Consider the following 14,823-nt stretch of genomic DNA (forward strand, 5'->3'; position numbering starts at 1 on the left):
TTTTTTTAAACATTGTCCTAAAGCGGGTTATCACAGAAAACCACAACAAGAGTGCAGTGGGCAGAGCTTATAACCTTCATCTAGGGGCTCTGGTAAGATATACAAACACGTGAGCAGGTGGAAGTTCAATCAGATCAGTACTGCCTGTTCAATATTATGGTCAAAATGGAATAAAGAAATGGAACTAGCAAAACAATATAGCCATAAGCAGCCAGAGTGAAGGTTTGGGAACAGGTTTCTGAGAAACATTCTAAGCTAACCAGGCACACTGTGTATAAGCATTCAAACAGTGATTCTGACTGAATTGAGCTCCTGGGCTCCCACGGACACTTAATAAATATCTGCTAATCTGAAGCTGCTAGGAGAGTTAGATCACTATAAAAATCTCGGAACTGTATCCCTACTAATTCTTTATGTACTTATAAACATGTCACATAAGAAAATGTTTTATTTTAAAAACTCACCTTAATGAATCTACCCACAATCTGAGACGTGTATTTCGGTAGCTGCTGTACTTTGCCGAGTAATATCAAAGACACTAGAATATATTTTTTATATGATTCCAACATGATATGACTGACTGCCATGGCAGGAGTAGTTATAGCCTGAGCAAGAGAAAAACATGAAAAGAGAGCACACCACAGTGGTAAATAGCACCTCACTACATTTATCACTTTTAAAACAAGACTTATATTAAATGTCCTATTAATGCTTTTTTTTTTTTTTACTGGAGATTAAACCCCGGGGCACTTAAACACTGAGCCACATCCCTAGCCCAATTTTTATATTTTTTAAATTTAGAGACAGAGTCTTACTGAGTTGCTGAGGCTGACTTTGAAATCTCGATCTACTGCCTCAGCCTCCTACATCACTGGAATTACAGGCATGCGCCACGGCATCTGGCCTATTATTGCTTTTCATAAAAGTTTTCTTGAGGTATAATTCGCATAGTATAAATTTTACCCCTGTAAAGTGCTAACTCATGGTATGCATGAGTTATGCATACCATGAGTTAGCACTCATATTCATTGTTGCAAAATTATCACCAGTACCTAATTTCAGAATACTTTTACCACCTCAAAATGAACCCTCATACTCATTAGCAGTCATTTCCCATTCTCTCCTCCCCACAAACCCAGGCAAACACTACTCTTCTTTCTGTCTCTATAGATTTGCCTATTCTGGACACTCAGATAAATGGCATAATACAGTATATGGTCTATTGTGACTGGCTTAACAATGTTTTCACATTTCAAAGTTCATCCATCTTCTAGCACTGTAAGTACTTTATACCATAGTTGAATAACATTCTACTTTGTAGATACGCAGTACACTCAGTACGCCTTTCCTCAGTTGATGAGCTTTTGGGTTGTTTCCAACCTTTTGGAATGAACAATGCTGCTATGACTATCAGTGGGCGTGTTTTGTGTGTACATGTCTTCTTTTCTCTTGGATATATTCTTAGGAGTGAAATTGCTGGGTCACATGATTAACTATGTTTAACGTTTTTAACTTTTTTGTGGTGCTGAAGAGATGGAACTCAGGGCTTCACACAAGGTATGCAAAGCACTCCAAAAGTAACTGCATACTCTGCAGTCCTTTCAGCAGTTATGAGGGTTCAGGATTTTCCACCTCCTGTCAACACTTGTTATTGGCTGCCTTTTAAATATTAGCCATCCTAGTGGTATGAACTAGTATCAAAACTAGTTTGAATCTGCATTTCCTTCCTTACTAATGACAATGAGCATCTTTTCATGAGCTTATTGGCCATTTGTGTATTGAAATGTCTATTGAAATTCATTGTCCAGCAAGTGCAGTAATGCACACCTGTAATCCCAGTGACTCGGGATGCTGAGGCAAGAGGATTTCAAGTTTAAGGTCAGCCTCAGCAACTCAATGAGGTCCTAAGCAACCTAGTGAGACCATGTCTCAAAATAAAAAAATAAAAAGGGCTGGGGATAAAACCCAGTGGTAAATAAAGTGCCCCTGTCCCCAAGTTCAATCCCCAGTACCAAAAAAAAAAAAAAAAAAATCAACGTCCTTTTAAATTTTAGTCTTTTAATTTTGAGTTGCAAGGTCTTTGGATACTCTGGATGTAAAACCTTTATCAGAAATGTGATTTGCAGGGCTGGGGTTGTGGCTCAGCAGTAGAGCGCTCGCCTAGCACATCTAAGGCCCTAGGTTCGATCCTCAGCACCACATAAAAATAAAATAAAGATACTGTGTCCAACTACAACTAAAAAATTTTTTTTAAAAAAGTGATTTGCAAAGGTTTGTCCCAATCTATGGCTGCCTTTTCATTTCAGTTGGTTTTATGAAGGCTAATAAGCTTGACAACTATCACAAACAAATCAGCCCCAATCTTCCAAATCAAAACTGGCACCTCTGAGCCAGACTGTAAAGTCCTCTCAGAAACACTCATTTCAGTGCATGAAGACACATACAACAATTCCTACGGCAATACTGTTTTAGTTGTAAGATATTAGACTCCACTTAGATTTACATTGGTCAGGACAAGTAAGCTAGTCAGTCAAAGGTGCTATATTAGGAAAGGAAATAACTCTACTTTTTGCTTTGTATGATGCTAAATGATCTGAATTTTTTGAAAAATAATTCTTCTTTTGGAATTTCTTAAAAATATAAAAAAAATCTTTATAACTTTCTGAAATACCATCTATGGCTATATGCATATCATTAAAACAGGGTTGCATAAAGAATTCTAACACTAGACAATGATTGTCATTAGGTCAAAATCAGGGAGTAAGTATATTTTTAGGTAAAAGGGTTATATGTATATGCATCAAAATTTTAAAACCATTTTATCTATTTGATCATTTTATTTATTTATTGAGGTACCAGGGATTGAATGCAGGCCCCACTCAACTACTGAATCATATCCCCAGCCCTGTCTTGTATTTTATTTAGAGACAGGTCTGAGTCGCTTAGCACCTCGCTTTTGCTGAGGCTAGCTTTGAACTCACAATCCTCCTGCCTCAGCCTCCGGAGTCACTGGGATTACAGGTATATGCCACCACACCGGGCCGTTTTAGCTATCTGAGACACAAATATTTTCTTAGTGCATTGCACGCATTCCTGTCTTTTTAAAGCTTACATTATCTTGACATTCATGTCTGCTTGCGAGGTACTATCTGGGACAGTAATATAAAAATGCATCCAATGACTATGAAGTATGTTTGTTTTTTTGTTTTTGTAGTATTGGGGATGGAACTCAGGGCTTCATATATGCTAGGTAAGCACTCTTCCATTGAGCCACATCCCTAGTCCTGAAGTATGTTTTTGCCATTTTTAAAATTTTTAGCCTTAAAATGAACATACCACAATTATTTAACCCAACTAGATGTATCCTTTAGTAACATGTTCCTGACTGCCACATCTCATGGTGACTCTCCTCAGGCTCCTTCAGCAGGGCTCATTAACAACTCCCTACAGCACTGTCTAGAGACCCGGACATGTACACGCGTGCATTACAAGCCATCATTCCAACTAAACTGAGCTCTTTGAAGGCTTAAACTGTTCTTAATACATGCTATGCATTAAATAGATACTTACAAATATCTAATTTATCTTAGAACACTGGTATTAATCAATATTGTGTATCTTTATCAGTCCTTGAGTAAACCTCCAAAATATTCTACCAGGCTTTGTATTGTCTCAATGGCACAGACCAGTGGCCATTACACAGACACATATAAGGGTGGAAAGGACTTTTCACCATGTACTCCTTAATGCTCTTTGAATTTTGAACCATGACAAGAAACAACAAAATACCACATATGTTTTTAGACAAGAAGACATTTTAATTTCTTTCCTCTAAGTAAAGGAAGCTTTAAATGTAAGATATACTATTACTTGCCCCAAATCTGACAGATTCTAAGTGTTAAAGCCTAGATTAGTGTTTCTTCTACACTGCCACAGCTCTTCATCTTACGCTTGGGCAAGTCACCACTGTTTACATACCCAGAGGAACAGTCTTTGAAAGGACCTCCCCCTGAAACTCTGAGGCCCAACCACCAACCCACTCATTTTAGAAAACAAAGCAGGTACTTCTTTAATCACCCAAGTTCAAAACCACCTCAGGGACAAGGAGAGATGATTACCTGTTCATAAAAGTACAGTGCTCTTTCAAAGTTCTTCAGCCCAGTATAGATCATCCCTCCATAATAATAGTAACATAAAAAGTGTTTGGCATCATAGGCTCCATTCTCTTTACAGATATCCATCATGTCCACGTCAAGATATGGAAGGGCAGGTTTAAAGCACTTTGCCAGCAAACAAAGCTGTGAAAAAATTTATATTAAATCATCATTTTAACTTTACTTTGGCAGGCTATAGCAAGAGGAAATTTACAGATTTCATAAATTTCAAGAAAATGTTATATATCACATTATTCCATTTTCCTAACCATTCAGAAAAAAGTAACATTTCTTCATATTAAAAAAATAACCAGTAGGGCATGCCATAGATAAAATGATTGAGAACTCCATATACAGCTCCATTATCCTTTAACCCACCTACCACCCATCTGTTTACAGATGGGCAAACAAGTGTGTCCTTGTTAAATTCACTGAACTAGTAAAACAGATCATAAAAACACAAAAATCAAAGTCTTTTTTTCAATTAATCCTTTAGGAAAGTATAGGAAATTGTGCAGGTCAAGAAAGCAAGAAAATGGGGCTGGGGTTGTGGCTCAGTGGTAGAGCGCTCGCTTATTAACACGTGTGAGGTGCTGGGTTTGATCCTTAACACCACATAAACAAATAAATAAAATAAAGGTATTGTGTCCAATATAACTAAAAGAAAAAAAAAAGAAAGCAAGCACATAGGAAAGTTCTGTATCTAGACAATGGGGGCATGGTATAGACATCTGTACACGCATTGAGCTGTACACTACTTTTTTTTTCCCCAATACTGAGAATTAAACAAAGGGCCTCGGGCATGCTAGTCAAGTGCTACCATGGATCTACATCCCAGCCCTTTTTATTTTTTTAAAGCAGAGTCTCACTAAGATATCTAGACTAGCCTCAAGCCTGGAATCCTACTTCAGCTTTCCAAGTAGTTGGGATTACAAGGAAGTGCCCCCATGCCTGACTTTGTACACAAAATTTGTGCTTTATTATATACTATATCTCAATCACAAAAAATTCTTATTTTATATATATATATATATATATATATATATATATATATATATATATATATGTGTGTGTATATATATACACAAATTTTCCTTTTTTTGTATTTAAATATTACAACCACCAGGTATGGTGGTGCATGCCTGTAATCCCAGGGTTTGGGAGGCTGAGGCAGGAGGATCATGAGTTCAAAGCCAGCCTCAGCAAAAGCGAGGTGCTAAGCAATTCAGTGAAACCCTATCTCTAAACAGACTACAAAATGAATGAATGTATGAATAAATAAATATTACAACCACTGACTACCCTATCTGACCTACAAACTTACTAGCTAAGCTCCATGACTACATTTAAACTTCTACAGCAGAACACAATCTCCATCAAATGACCTTCTACTCCAAGTTGAGCAAACCCATGCAGACTCATAGCACTGACTTAGTGTGAGTCACTCTTTCTAGCTGCTTACCTGGCAGAGATCAGCGTGTATTGAGGTCAGCTGGTTTGTATTCATCTGCATCTTGTCTATGGCTTGTTTAAGGATGCCAATTCCTCGCAGGGGCTGTCAGAAATGACATCTCTTTCAGATAAGTTCTCAAAGATGGCAGCACAATGGATCTTATGTTGTCACTTACAAATAAAAAATAACACTAATTGATAGGTTCCTTTAAATAGCAATATGAGGTTTCCATACTCTGTCAGGAAATGTCTGTCCCTATTCAGCCAGAAAACATTTTCTGAAGCTATTTCTTAGAATACTTTGACAATTCAGCACCACCTTTAAGTCAAAAGCTTCCCCCATCTCCAGTGAATAGCAATAATAAAAAACAAAGTTACTTTCTTAATAGTTGATTATCTTTACAACAACTAACCAAACAAAAAATTTCCAAATCATTTATAACAGATGAGCATCTAAGCTTAGAAATGTATTTGTGTCTCACTCCACTCAGAATGGCTTGTATTATATGAATACAAGCAATAATAAGTGTTGGCGAGGATGTGGGGGAAACGGTACAGTCATACATTGCTGGTGGAACTGCAAACTGGTACAACCTCTATGGAAAACAGTGTGGAAATTCCTCAGAAAAGATGTAATGGAATCACCATTTGACTCAGCTATCCCATTCCTCGTTTTATACACAAAGGACTTAAAATCAGCACACACTGATGTGACACAATAGCTAAACTATGGATCCAATCTAGATGCTCTTCAACAGACAAATGGATAAAGAAAATGTGGTACATATACACCATGCAATATTACTCAGCCTTAAAGAATTATGACATCTGTAGGTAAATGGATGGAACTAGCGAATATCATGCTAAGTGAAATAAGCCAATCCCCAAAAAACCAAAGGCCAAATGTTTTCTCTGATAAGCAGATACTGATCCACAGTCTGTGTGTTGGGCAGGGCGGGGGAGGGGGGAGTAGGGAAGAATGAAGGAACTTTGGATTGTGCAGAGGAAACTAATATCACAAGGTAACAAATGGACTGTTTCTTGCCCTCATTGTATATAAGAAGACTAAGATATTTTTTTAAAGGGTTATTTTTTTTTCATATTTTTTAGTTGCTGATCTTTATTTTTTTAATACGTGGTGCTGAGAATTTAACTCAATGCCTCACACATACCAGGCACGGGCGCTACCACTGAGCCATAGCCCCAGCCCCAAGAAGACCAAGTTTTAAGTGAGGTACAATCAATCAGTTTCTACACAGATGATATTATAAAATATCTAAATAATTTATATGGCTTTTTCAATAAAGCCTTGGTGACTTTTTTAAACCATCTCTTTCAAACAGTTATTTGGTACTCCTACAGAACTAGTTCTTTCTGTATTCAGCTTCCTCTAAGCCATTAATCTTAAAAGTTAACTTTCAAATAAAAAAGAAACGCCCAAATTCTAACTTGTGTCAATACCATAAAAGGTAAAGATCAAAGAACTGTTCCAGGCTAAAGGAGACTAAAGAGATTAAAAAAAAAAAAAAAAAACACAACAACCCATAGGTTGTTATATATATAAAGGGCATTGGCTGAAGAGTTGACCACATCTGAAGAGGGTCCGTGGATTGTGAGAACATTATAAACATCCATTTCCAGATACTGATCATTTTATCATGGTCTATAAGAGAATGACCTAATTTTTTAGGAAGCACCACTGAAGTAATTATGAGTAACAGAAGTAACAGTAAATCTGCAATTTACTTCCCAATGGTTCAGAAAAATAGAGGGAATAACGGAAAATGCAAGTATAGTAAAATATTAATATTTGGAGGAGCTGGATGAAAAGTACATGAGAATTCTTTGGGTATTAATAGCTTTCTGTGTGGCAAAAATTATAATTGAAAGTTAAAAGAAAAAATATAACAAACAAAAAATAGCATATTACAACATAAATGCACTAGATTGGTCTTTTCTTTTGTGGTTCTGGGGCTTGAACCCTGGGCCTGACACATGCTGGGCAGGCTCTGCCAACAAACCACAACACCAGTCCAGATTGGTGGTTGTGAAAACAAGGACGACCAACTAGTTGCTTCCCTTGAAGAAACACATTTCCTGCACCTCTGGCTCATTCTCCACACATAGTGACTGCTGTCCTTACAGCAAAAGCTTGGGGAGCTCTCAAGTAACCACATGTACCTAAGTGTTAAGATGCTGAGTATTAACCTGGTATCTTAATATTACCTAGTTCACTGTGAAAGTTAGATATACATTATAACAGAGCTATAAATACTTGAATAGCATTTCTTACCTGTTTTCTTTCCACAAGTGCATTTGTTAGCTGATGGCAAAGCCCAGCAACTAGATACAACAATAAAATATTGAAAATATAAATAACTAAAAAGGCAAAACACATTCAACAGAAGATAAAATATTGGTTAGCTTACAAGTGTCTGTTGCATATCGAATGTGCTCTCCATTACAAGTACTGATGAAAAGCTGAACCTGTGAGAATAATGTTTCAAAGTCAGGAACACTGGGCATAGAAAACTTCACAAACCTAGAATAAAGAAAAAAGAAAGTAATTACCATAATATTTCATAGGGTAAGTATAGAAGCAACTTATGTCTGAAGTCCATCTTACCTCTAATATTCTGTGAAATAAAATAAGGAACAGTATTTTTAAAACTTAAGAACTAGAGTCCACAAGATTCTCCTGGCTGGGTTCTTTTGCATAACCAAGATATAGAACCCTGGCACAAACTGGGGTTGCGAAAAATATGCTTAAAAAAGAAAAAATTTCAAAATGAAACACTCCCCTAATAAGGTCAAATATCAGGTTTTCTAGTACTTGTAGATGAACCAAATACAAACTTTTAACCAAAAAAATAAAAACCTTGAAATAAAAATAAATAAAATAAAGATACTGTGTCCATCTATAATTAATAAGAATATTAATATGTGTGTATAAATGTATATATAAAAGATTTTCTAAAAAAAAGTGCCAGGAACAATGTAATTTGGAGTTCACAATAGGTAAAGTTGTGATTTCTGTTTTATAAATAAAAATATAAAGCTCAGGATCCCACACTTCATAATTGGAAGAATATAGACTCAAATCTAGAATATCAGCTACAAATTCATGGTTCTTTACATGCATCATTATAACTAATATATGGGCTGGGGATATAGTTCAGTTAGTAGAGTGCTTGCCTCACATGCAAAGGCCCAGGGTTCAATCCCCAGTACCACAAATTAAAAAAACAAAAAACTGATATACAATAGTAAGGTACTAAACAGCTTCAAAATGCTTTCATATATATTATCTCACTTTATACTTGTGAGTTTATGTGTGTATAAAACATGCATGCTGGGCTGGGGATGTGGCTCAAGCGGTGGCGCGCTTGCCTGGCATGCGTGCGACCCGGGTTCGATCCTCAGCACCACATACCAACAAAGATGTTGTGTCCGCCGAGAACTAAAAAATAAATAAAATTCTCTCTCTCTCTCTCTCTCTCTCTCTCTCTCTCTCTCTCCCCTCTCTCACTCTCTCTTAAAAAAAAAAAAAAAAAAACATGCATGCTATCTGCTCTTTCATGTCAATAAGACAACGCTTTGTCCAGAACATCTATACTAGTACAATGTTCATTAGTAGACTGTCCGGGGTAGAATGGTTGGACATCCAACACAGTGGCTACAGAATGGCTAAACTGTTGCAAAAGCAACTGAAAAACTTAATCTTTCCCTTTATTTAACTTTAATTTAATTTAAATAGCCTGTTATTGCAGAGCAGAGCTCCAGACCCTTCTGTTCTCACAAGGTTTCTGTTCTAAATGCTGCTCCTGACACATACTTCTGTGCCGTGAATAGCAATGTGATGGAGCCAAACCCTCTCTTCAGGTCAATTTCTTCCCAGTTATTTCTACTTTTTCAAATTTTCATGACAACCATGATATCCCAATCTAGAATTCTACTATCAGGTCTAAAGAGTTACAAGAAACTCCAGCTGAAATAAGGTCTATTTAATTTGGTCTTAAATAGCTTAAGCTTGTTTGAAGATCTGTGCCAAGTCAAAAGAAATAAAAATTGATATTTTCATTCAGTGTATTCCACCATGACCCATTCTGTCACTCTTCCTATTTCTTTCCAAGTTAGAAAGTATGGACAATTCTACAGACTACATGAACAGAAGCATTCAGATAAATGCAAACAATAGTGCCTATAATTGGCATGGCCATTTGTTTTTTAAAATAAATTTCCATAATATGTATAAACATAAACGAGAGCCAAAAAAATTATAAAACTGAACAAAATATAATAAGTAATGATTAGCTGGAATAAGTAAAATAATTTTAGCTTTGTGAAAGAGCTCAATGCTGTTTACATAACTTACTTTCTAAATGGAAAATAAAAATAAATAAAATAGAGCCAGAAAGTGCAGTGTTCAGTTTTAAAAAGCACAAAATTATAAAAAGAAGATGTCCCTTACAAAACAGCAAGGACACCCAAGGAGTGTTCTTGTACATCCAAAGCCCCTAGTACAGTGTCCAGATGGGATAAGTTCTTCGCAAGGAGTTCCCCGCTCTTGTTGATCAGTTCGCAAAGCTGGGTCATTTGCCCTGCAAAACAGGAACAACACTAGCATTCAATCACAGCACCAACTAAACTAAAGGAATGCTAAGTGCAGACTTTGTACCTCAGAGCCCACAGTGCCCAAAGACGATTTCTTGTGTCTCCCTCCTTTTGGATAAGGACCCAAAAGGACCAAAGGAGTGAAACAACTTGCATGTGACTCAGAACTAGTTAGAAGTTCTCCTATTTCTCTCTAGCCTCCGTAAGTTTCTCCTTTCCTCCAGTGCCTTTTCCAGTCCCCCAACCCAGAAATGTACACATTACTGTCACCACCTCCCACATCTCTCTCTCTGTACCCAAAACTTTCCTTGGTTCCAATCCTTTGTCTCTCTTCTCCCTGCCTTAATTTGGATCCTCATGATTTCTCGTCTGGATTACATCATACATCTTCTAAAGAGTATGTCTGCTTTGATCTTTCTTTCTCCAGTACTCCATACTGGTACTGTCTGATCTTTCTAAAATGAAAATTCAATTAAATTACTCCAATGGCATTAAGAAATCCAAAAGACTGGAAAGAGTATGCTAGGCAGACATAAATATATGCTGTAGCTTGGTGGTACAGCACTTACCCAGCGTGTGAGACACTGGGTTTGATTCTTAGCACCACATATAAGTAAATAAAATAAAGGTCTACTGACAACTAAAAAATATATTTAAAAATAAAAAGAAATCCAAATGACTCAGCTTGGCTTATATAGCTTCTTAAATAATGGGTGCCTGCCACCTTTGCAACCTTGCCTCACATACCTACTCTTTGGTCACAAAAGCCCAGAAAATCATCATTACATGTCCTCTCATCTTTATGCTTCTGCACATGCTATTCTCCAACCCTCTTCGTATCTGCTACCTGACTCATATTCAACATTCAACTACTCAGGCCTTCTCTGGGCCTCCCCCTCCCCCAAGTTGGATGGATACACTACATTGGATATTCGCCCTCTCTGCCCTCTTTCCATCAGATGGGATTATGGTGGTTAGGCAATTCAAAGTAAATTCAGGTGGAGGGACTGTTCATTTCTCCAGTTCAGAATACAGTGCCTGCTTAGTAGCCAATCAACAAGCAGCTGCTGAATTAGTTACTCTCCTAACTGATCATCACTCTTTCTCCTATATCATAATGATAAGTTTAAACAACTAAGGTACAGAACCTAATTAGGCCTGAATTGGTACTTTAAAGTAAACCTATCAATTTTGATGGTAATCCTGAAGACAGACATCCTGGCAACATTTGGGGGTAGTGGTAGGGATATGTCCATGGACATTTTTTCAAAAATATTTATTTTTTAGTTGTAGTTGGACACAATACCTTTATTTTATTTTATTTTTATGTAGTGCTGAGGCTCGAACCCAGGGCCTCGCATGTGCTAGGGAGCGCTCTACCACTGAGCCACAATCTCAGCCCTCCATGGGCATTAACCCCAAGATTCGTCCTTCAATTATTTCTGTACAGTAGTGGGTGATTTTTTTTTCCCTTATTAAAAGAACATTTAAACAGTATAATACTTTAAATCCAAATGACTGTAGGTAGGTACTTTGATAACTTCTAGGGCTCCTAAACTAAAATACTTTCAAATTTAATTTTTCTTGAAAACAAAAATAAACATCTGTTGAGATGGAAAAATACAGCTCACTGTCGTTTTATTATGGAACTCACTGGTAGTTATGAAAGAGCATCTTCTGGTTAAATAATTTGCCCTTTTAGGGGCTGGGATTGTGGCTCAGCAGTAGAGTACTCACTTAGCATGTGCAAGGAGCTGGGTTCAAGCCTCAGCACCACCAATAAAGAGAGCACTTGCCTAGTACGTGTGAGGCACTGGGCTCGATAAATAAATAAAAGGTATTGTGTCCAACTACAACTAAAATAAATAAATAAATAAAAATAATAATTTGCCCTTTTAAAAATTTACTGTTCAGCCAGGGGTGGTGGCATATGCCTGTAATCCCAGCAACTTGGGAGGCTGAGGCAGAAGGATGGCAAGTTCAGGACAAGCCTCAGGAACATAGTGAGGCTATAAATATATAAAATAAAACATAAAAACACCCACTACTCTAAATACATTCACAATGATTTGAAATACCCAGAAATCAACATTTTAGTCCATTAGTTTTCCTCCAATTAAATAACCAAAGCTGAGGTGACACTTAAAATAAAAGCTAGGTCACTATGAAATCATCAGACATTTAACTAGTGCAGGGTCACTATGCCTGTCAAAAGTAAGTTTAAGCGTCAGAGTGCATGTGAAATGAATCCAACCAGAGATGCGCCCAGGGAAACTCCCTCTAATCTAAGAGAACTGGAAATGACAACATTTCTTTCACTTAAGGTCCATGTTAGAAAATTCAGAATAAAAGCAGCTGAACAGAAACTTAAACATTTACTACAAAATGAATGTAAGGCACAGAAGCTGTTGGCAGTGAAAAGTTATATTTATCTCTGCCTAGCATACTCTTTCCAAAGCACTGCCTTGCACAGAGAAACTATCAAAGCTTACAGATAAGTGACCTTCCTTGGTTTTTCACAGTCCTCTTCCATTTTGTAAATGAGAAAATTGGCCGGAAAAAAAATTAAATGTCTCACCAAGCGACTGAGACAGGATTCCAATATCAATCTTCTAACCACATCACATCCCAGGAAGTAGAAACTAAGTGTGTTGCAGAAATGAAAGATTGGTTTCCTCATTCACAAAAATGGAAGTCTGTGCCCGGCCTGTGAACCTAATTTCTTTCTTTCTTTTTTTTTTTTTTAGTTGTACATGGTCACAGTGCCTTTGTTTATTTTTATGTGGTGCTGAGGATCGAACCCAGTGCCTCACACATGCTAGGCAAGCGCTCTACCACTGAGCCCCAGCCCCTTAATTTCTTTTAATAATAACGAAAATAAGAGAACTATTATTTACTAAGCACGACTGCAAACCAGAACATCGAAGCCTTATAACAGCAGCAAAACAGCAACCCTGTATTTCCACAAATGGAGATAAAAAGAGATTCAAGGGATTAAAGGTGATTTGTCAGAGGTCACACAGCTTCTAGCACTTACAATTTACAGCTCTATTTACTGCACCCCATGACAAACACTGTTCCAAGTGCTTTCACGGTGCTTCTCCACTCGACCCCATAACATCATTATGAAGTAGGGACATATTTTTATCTTTCAGATGAAGAATATGCAAGTACCGGGTAGTTACAGGGTCCTTCATAGCTACTAACTACTCTAATCCTGAGTCAAGTATTCGGCATATTCAGATGATGAGATGCATGAGCCAGAGAGCATGAAAAACAAGGGCAAAATAATCAAGATAACAACTCCGCACCATAGAAATGGAGTCCCATCAGCGAGAGCTCCCTTGGCATTCTTTAGGACCAAAATAGGTGCGGAGGCTCCCCAGCTTGCGCCGGCTGGCTGCTGAGAGATCCGCCAAGGCAAGCCTCGGAGCCAAGGAGCCCAGAAAGGACTCGCCTTCTGCCCGCTCCCCGCGGCCTAGACCAGGGGGCGGCCGGCTGGCGACAAGACGAACAAGGCGCTGCGCCAATCACTGAAAGCAAGGGAAGCCCAATGGGCCAATGGGCATTCGGGAAGGCGCCCGGCGGAAGTCACGCCCCCAAACTGTCAAGCGCAGCGCCCGGTGGCAGGGGCCCGGGCCGGGGGGGGGGGAGGAAAGGTTCCGGCGGCCCCAGGGAGGTGAGTCTAGCAGGAGGAGACAGCTGGGCTCAAGAACTCGAGAGGGCTGCTTACATTCAGCGGCGCTCGATCCCACTCTGGTCTAAGCGCCACAACCCCAAGTCCGGCCCCCGAGACGAAGCTTGGGACTAAGAGGGCGGTCCCAACCGACCGCGCTGGCGCCTGAGGATGCAGGCCCATCCCCCGAGGCCCACCCAGGCCCAGCCCCTCGGCCTAAGGCCTCACCTTGAGCCGAGAGTTGTCGGACACTGTTCACGAACTGTTCCAGGGCGGACGCCATGTTTCCCCGCGGGCGGCCCGAGCACCAGAGGCAGCTCGCGCGGGAAAAGGCGGCCGCTCGGGGAGGAGGGGCCGCGGCGATCCACCAGAGGGCCTCCGGAGAGGCCTGACGTCACTTCCCCTGGCTCAAGCACCGCGAGATCTCACCTTGTCGGGAACACATTACTGTTTCCGTGGAAACGGTTTCTCTCCTCGCGGTGTCCGGAAGTTTCCCTGGCGTCCTTCTGCATTTTTATGCTGCCGTGGAATCGCTTCCCAAATTAGATGCGAATGGTTGAGAAAGGAAGGAACCAAATTCATAACTAAGCCCGTGTTTGTCGGCCCAGAGTTGGCTAGGAATGGCTGCGCGTCTTTTTTCACTTGGCCAGCTCCTTTAAGCCCGGCTTAATTTCCACGTCTTCCATGACGAGGGGGTGGGGGCTGGGGCTCAGTGATGGAGCGCTTGCCTGGGAGGTGGGGGGCCCTGGGTTCGATCCTCAGCACCACCTTAAAAAGATAAATAATAAAAAAAAAGTAATTACAACTAAAAATATTTTTTTTTAAAGCAGACTAGGTTCAAATCCTTTTTCTATCACAGTAGCTGTGTGCGCACATTCTGTACCTTGTTTACCCCACACAACGCCCTGGGGCCTATGAGACAGCATA

General features: G+C 39.1%; 1 protein-coding gene across 2 annotated transcripts in view; it reads right to left on the minus strand.

Annotated features, from left to right (window-relative positions):
* Cops3 (COP9 signalosome subunit 3) overlaps positions 1-14,297 on the minus strand; it is a 25,679-nt gene extending 11,382 nt beyond the window's left edge. Inside the window, exons 1-7 of one of the 2 annotated variants that reach the window (XM_026408696.2) lie at positions 14,125-14,261; positions 10,078-10,207; positions 8,036-8,148; positions 7,900-7,949; positions 5,617-5,709; positions 4,119-4,298; positions 465-605 (exon numbers count right to left, since the gene is read on the minus strand). In XM_026408696.2, coding sequence (XP_026264481.1) covers positions 465-605; positions 4,119-4,298; positions 5,617-5,709; positions 7,900-7,949; positions 8,036-8,148; positions 10,078-10,207; positions 14,125-14,179 — 762 coding nt within the window. In that variant the 5' untranslated portion in view covers positions 14,180-14,261. Of the gene's footprint in view, positions 1-464; positions 606-4,118; positions 4,299-5,616; positions 5,710-7,899; positions 7,950-8,035; positions 8,149-10,077; positions 10,208-14,124 lie in introns of both variants that reach the window. The other variant, XM_026408697.2, reaches the window with a different exon arrangement.
* Positions 14,298-14,823: the final 526 nt, after the last annotated feature.

Source organism: Urocitellus parryii, chromosome 7 (assembly GCF_045843805.1).
Source record: "Urocitellus parryii isolate mUroPar1 chromosome 7, mUroPar1.hap1, whole genome shotgun sequence".
NCBI lineage: Eukaryota > Metazoa > Chordata > Mammalia > Rodentia > Sciuridae > Urocitellus > Urocitellus parryii.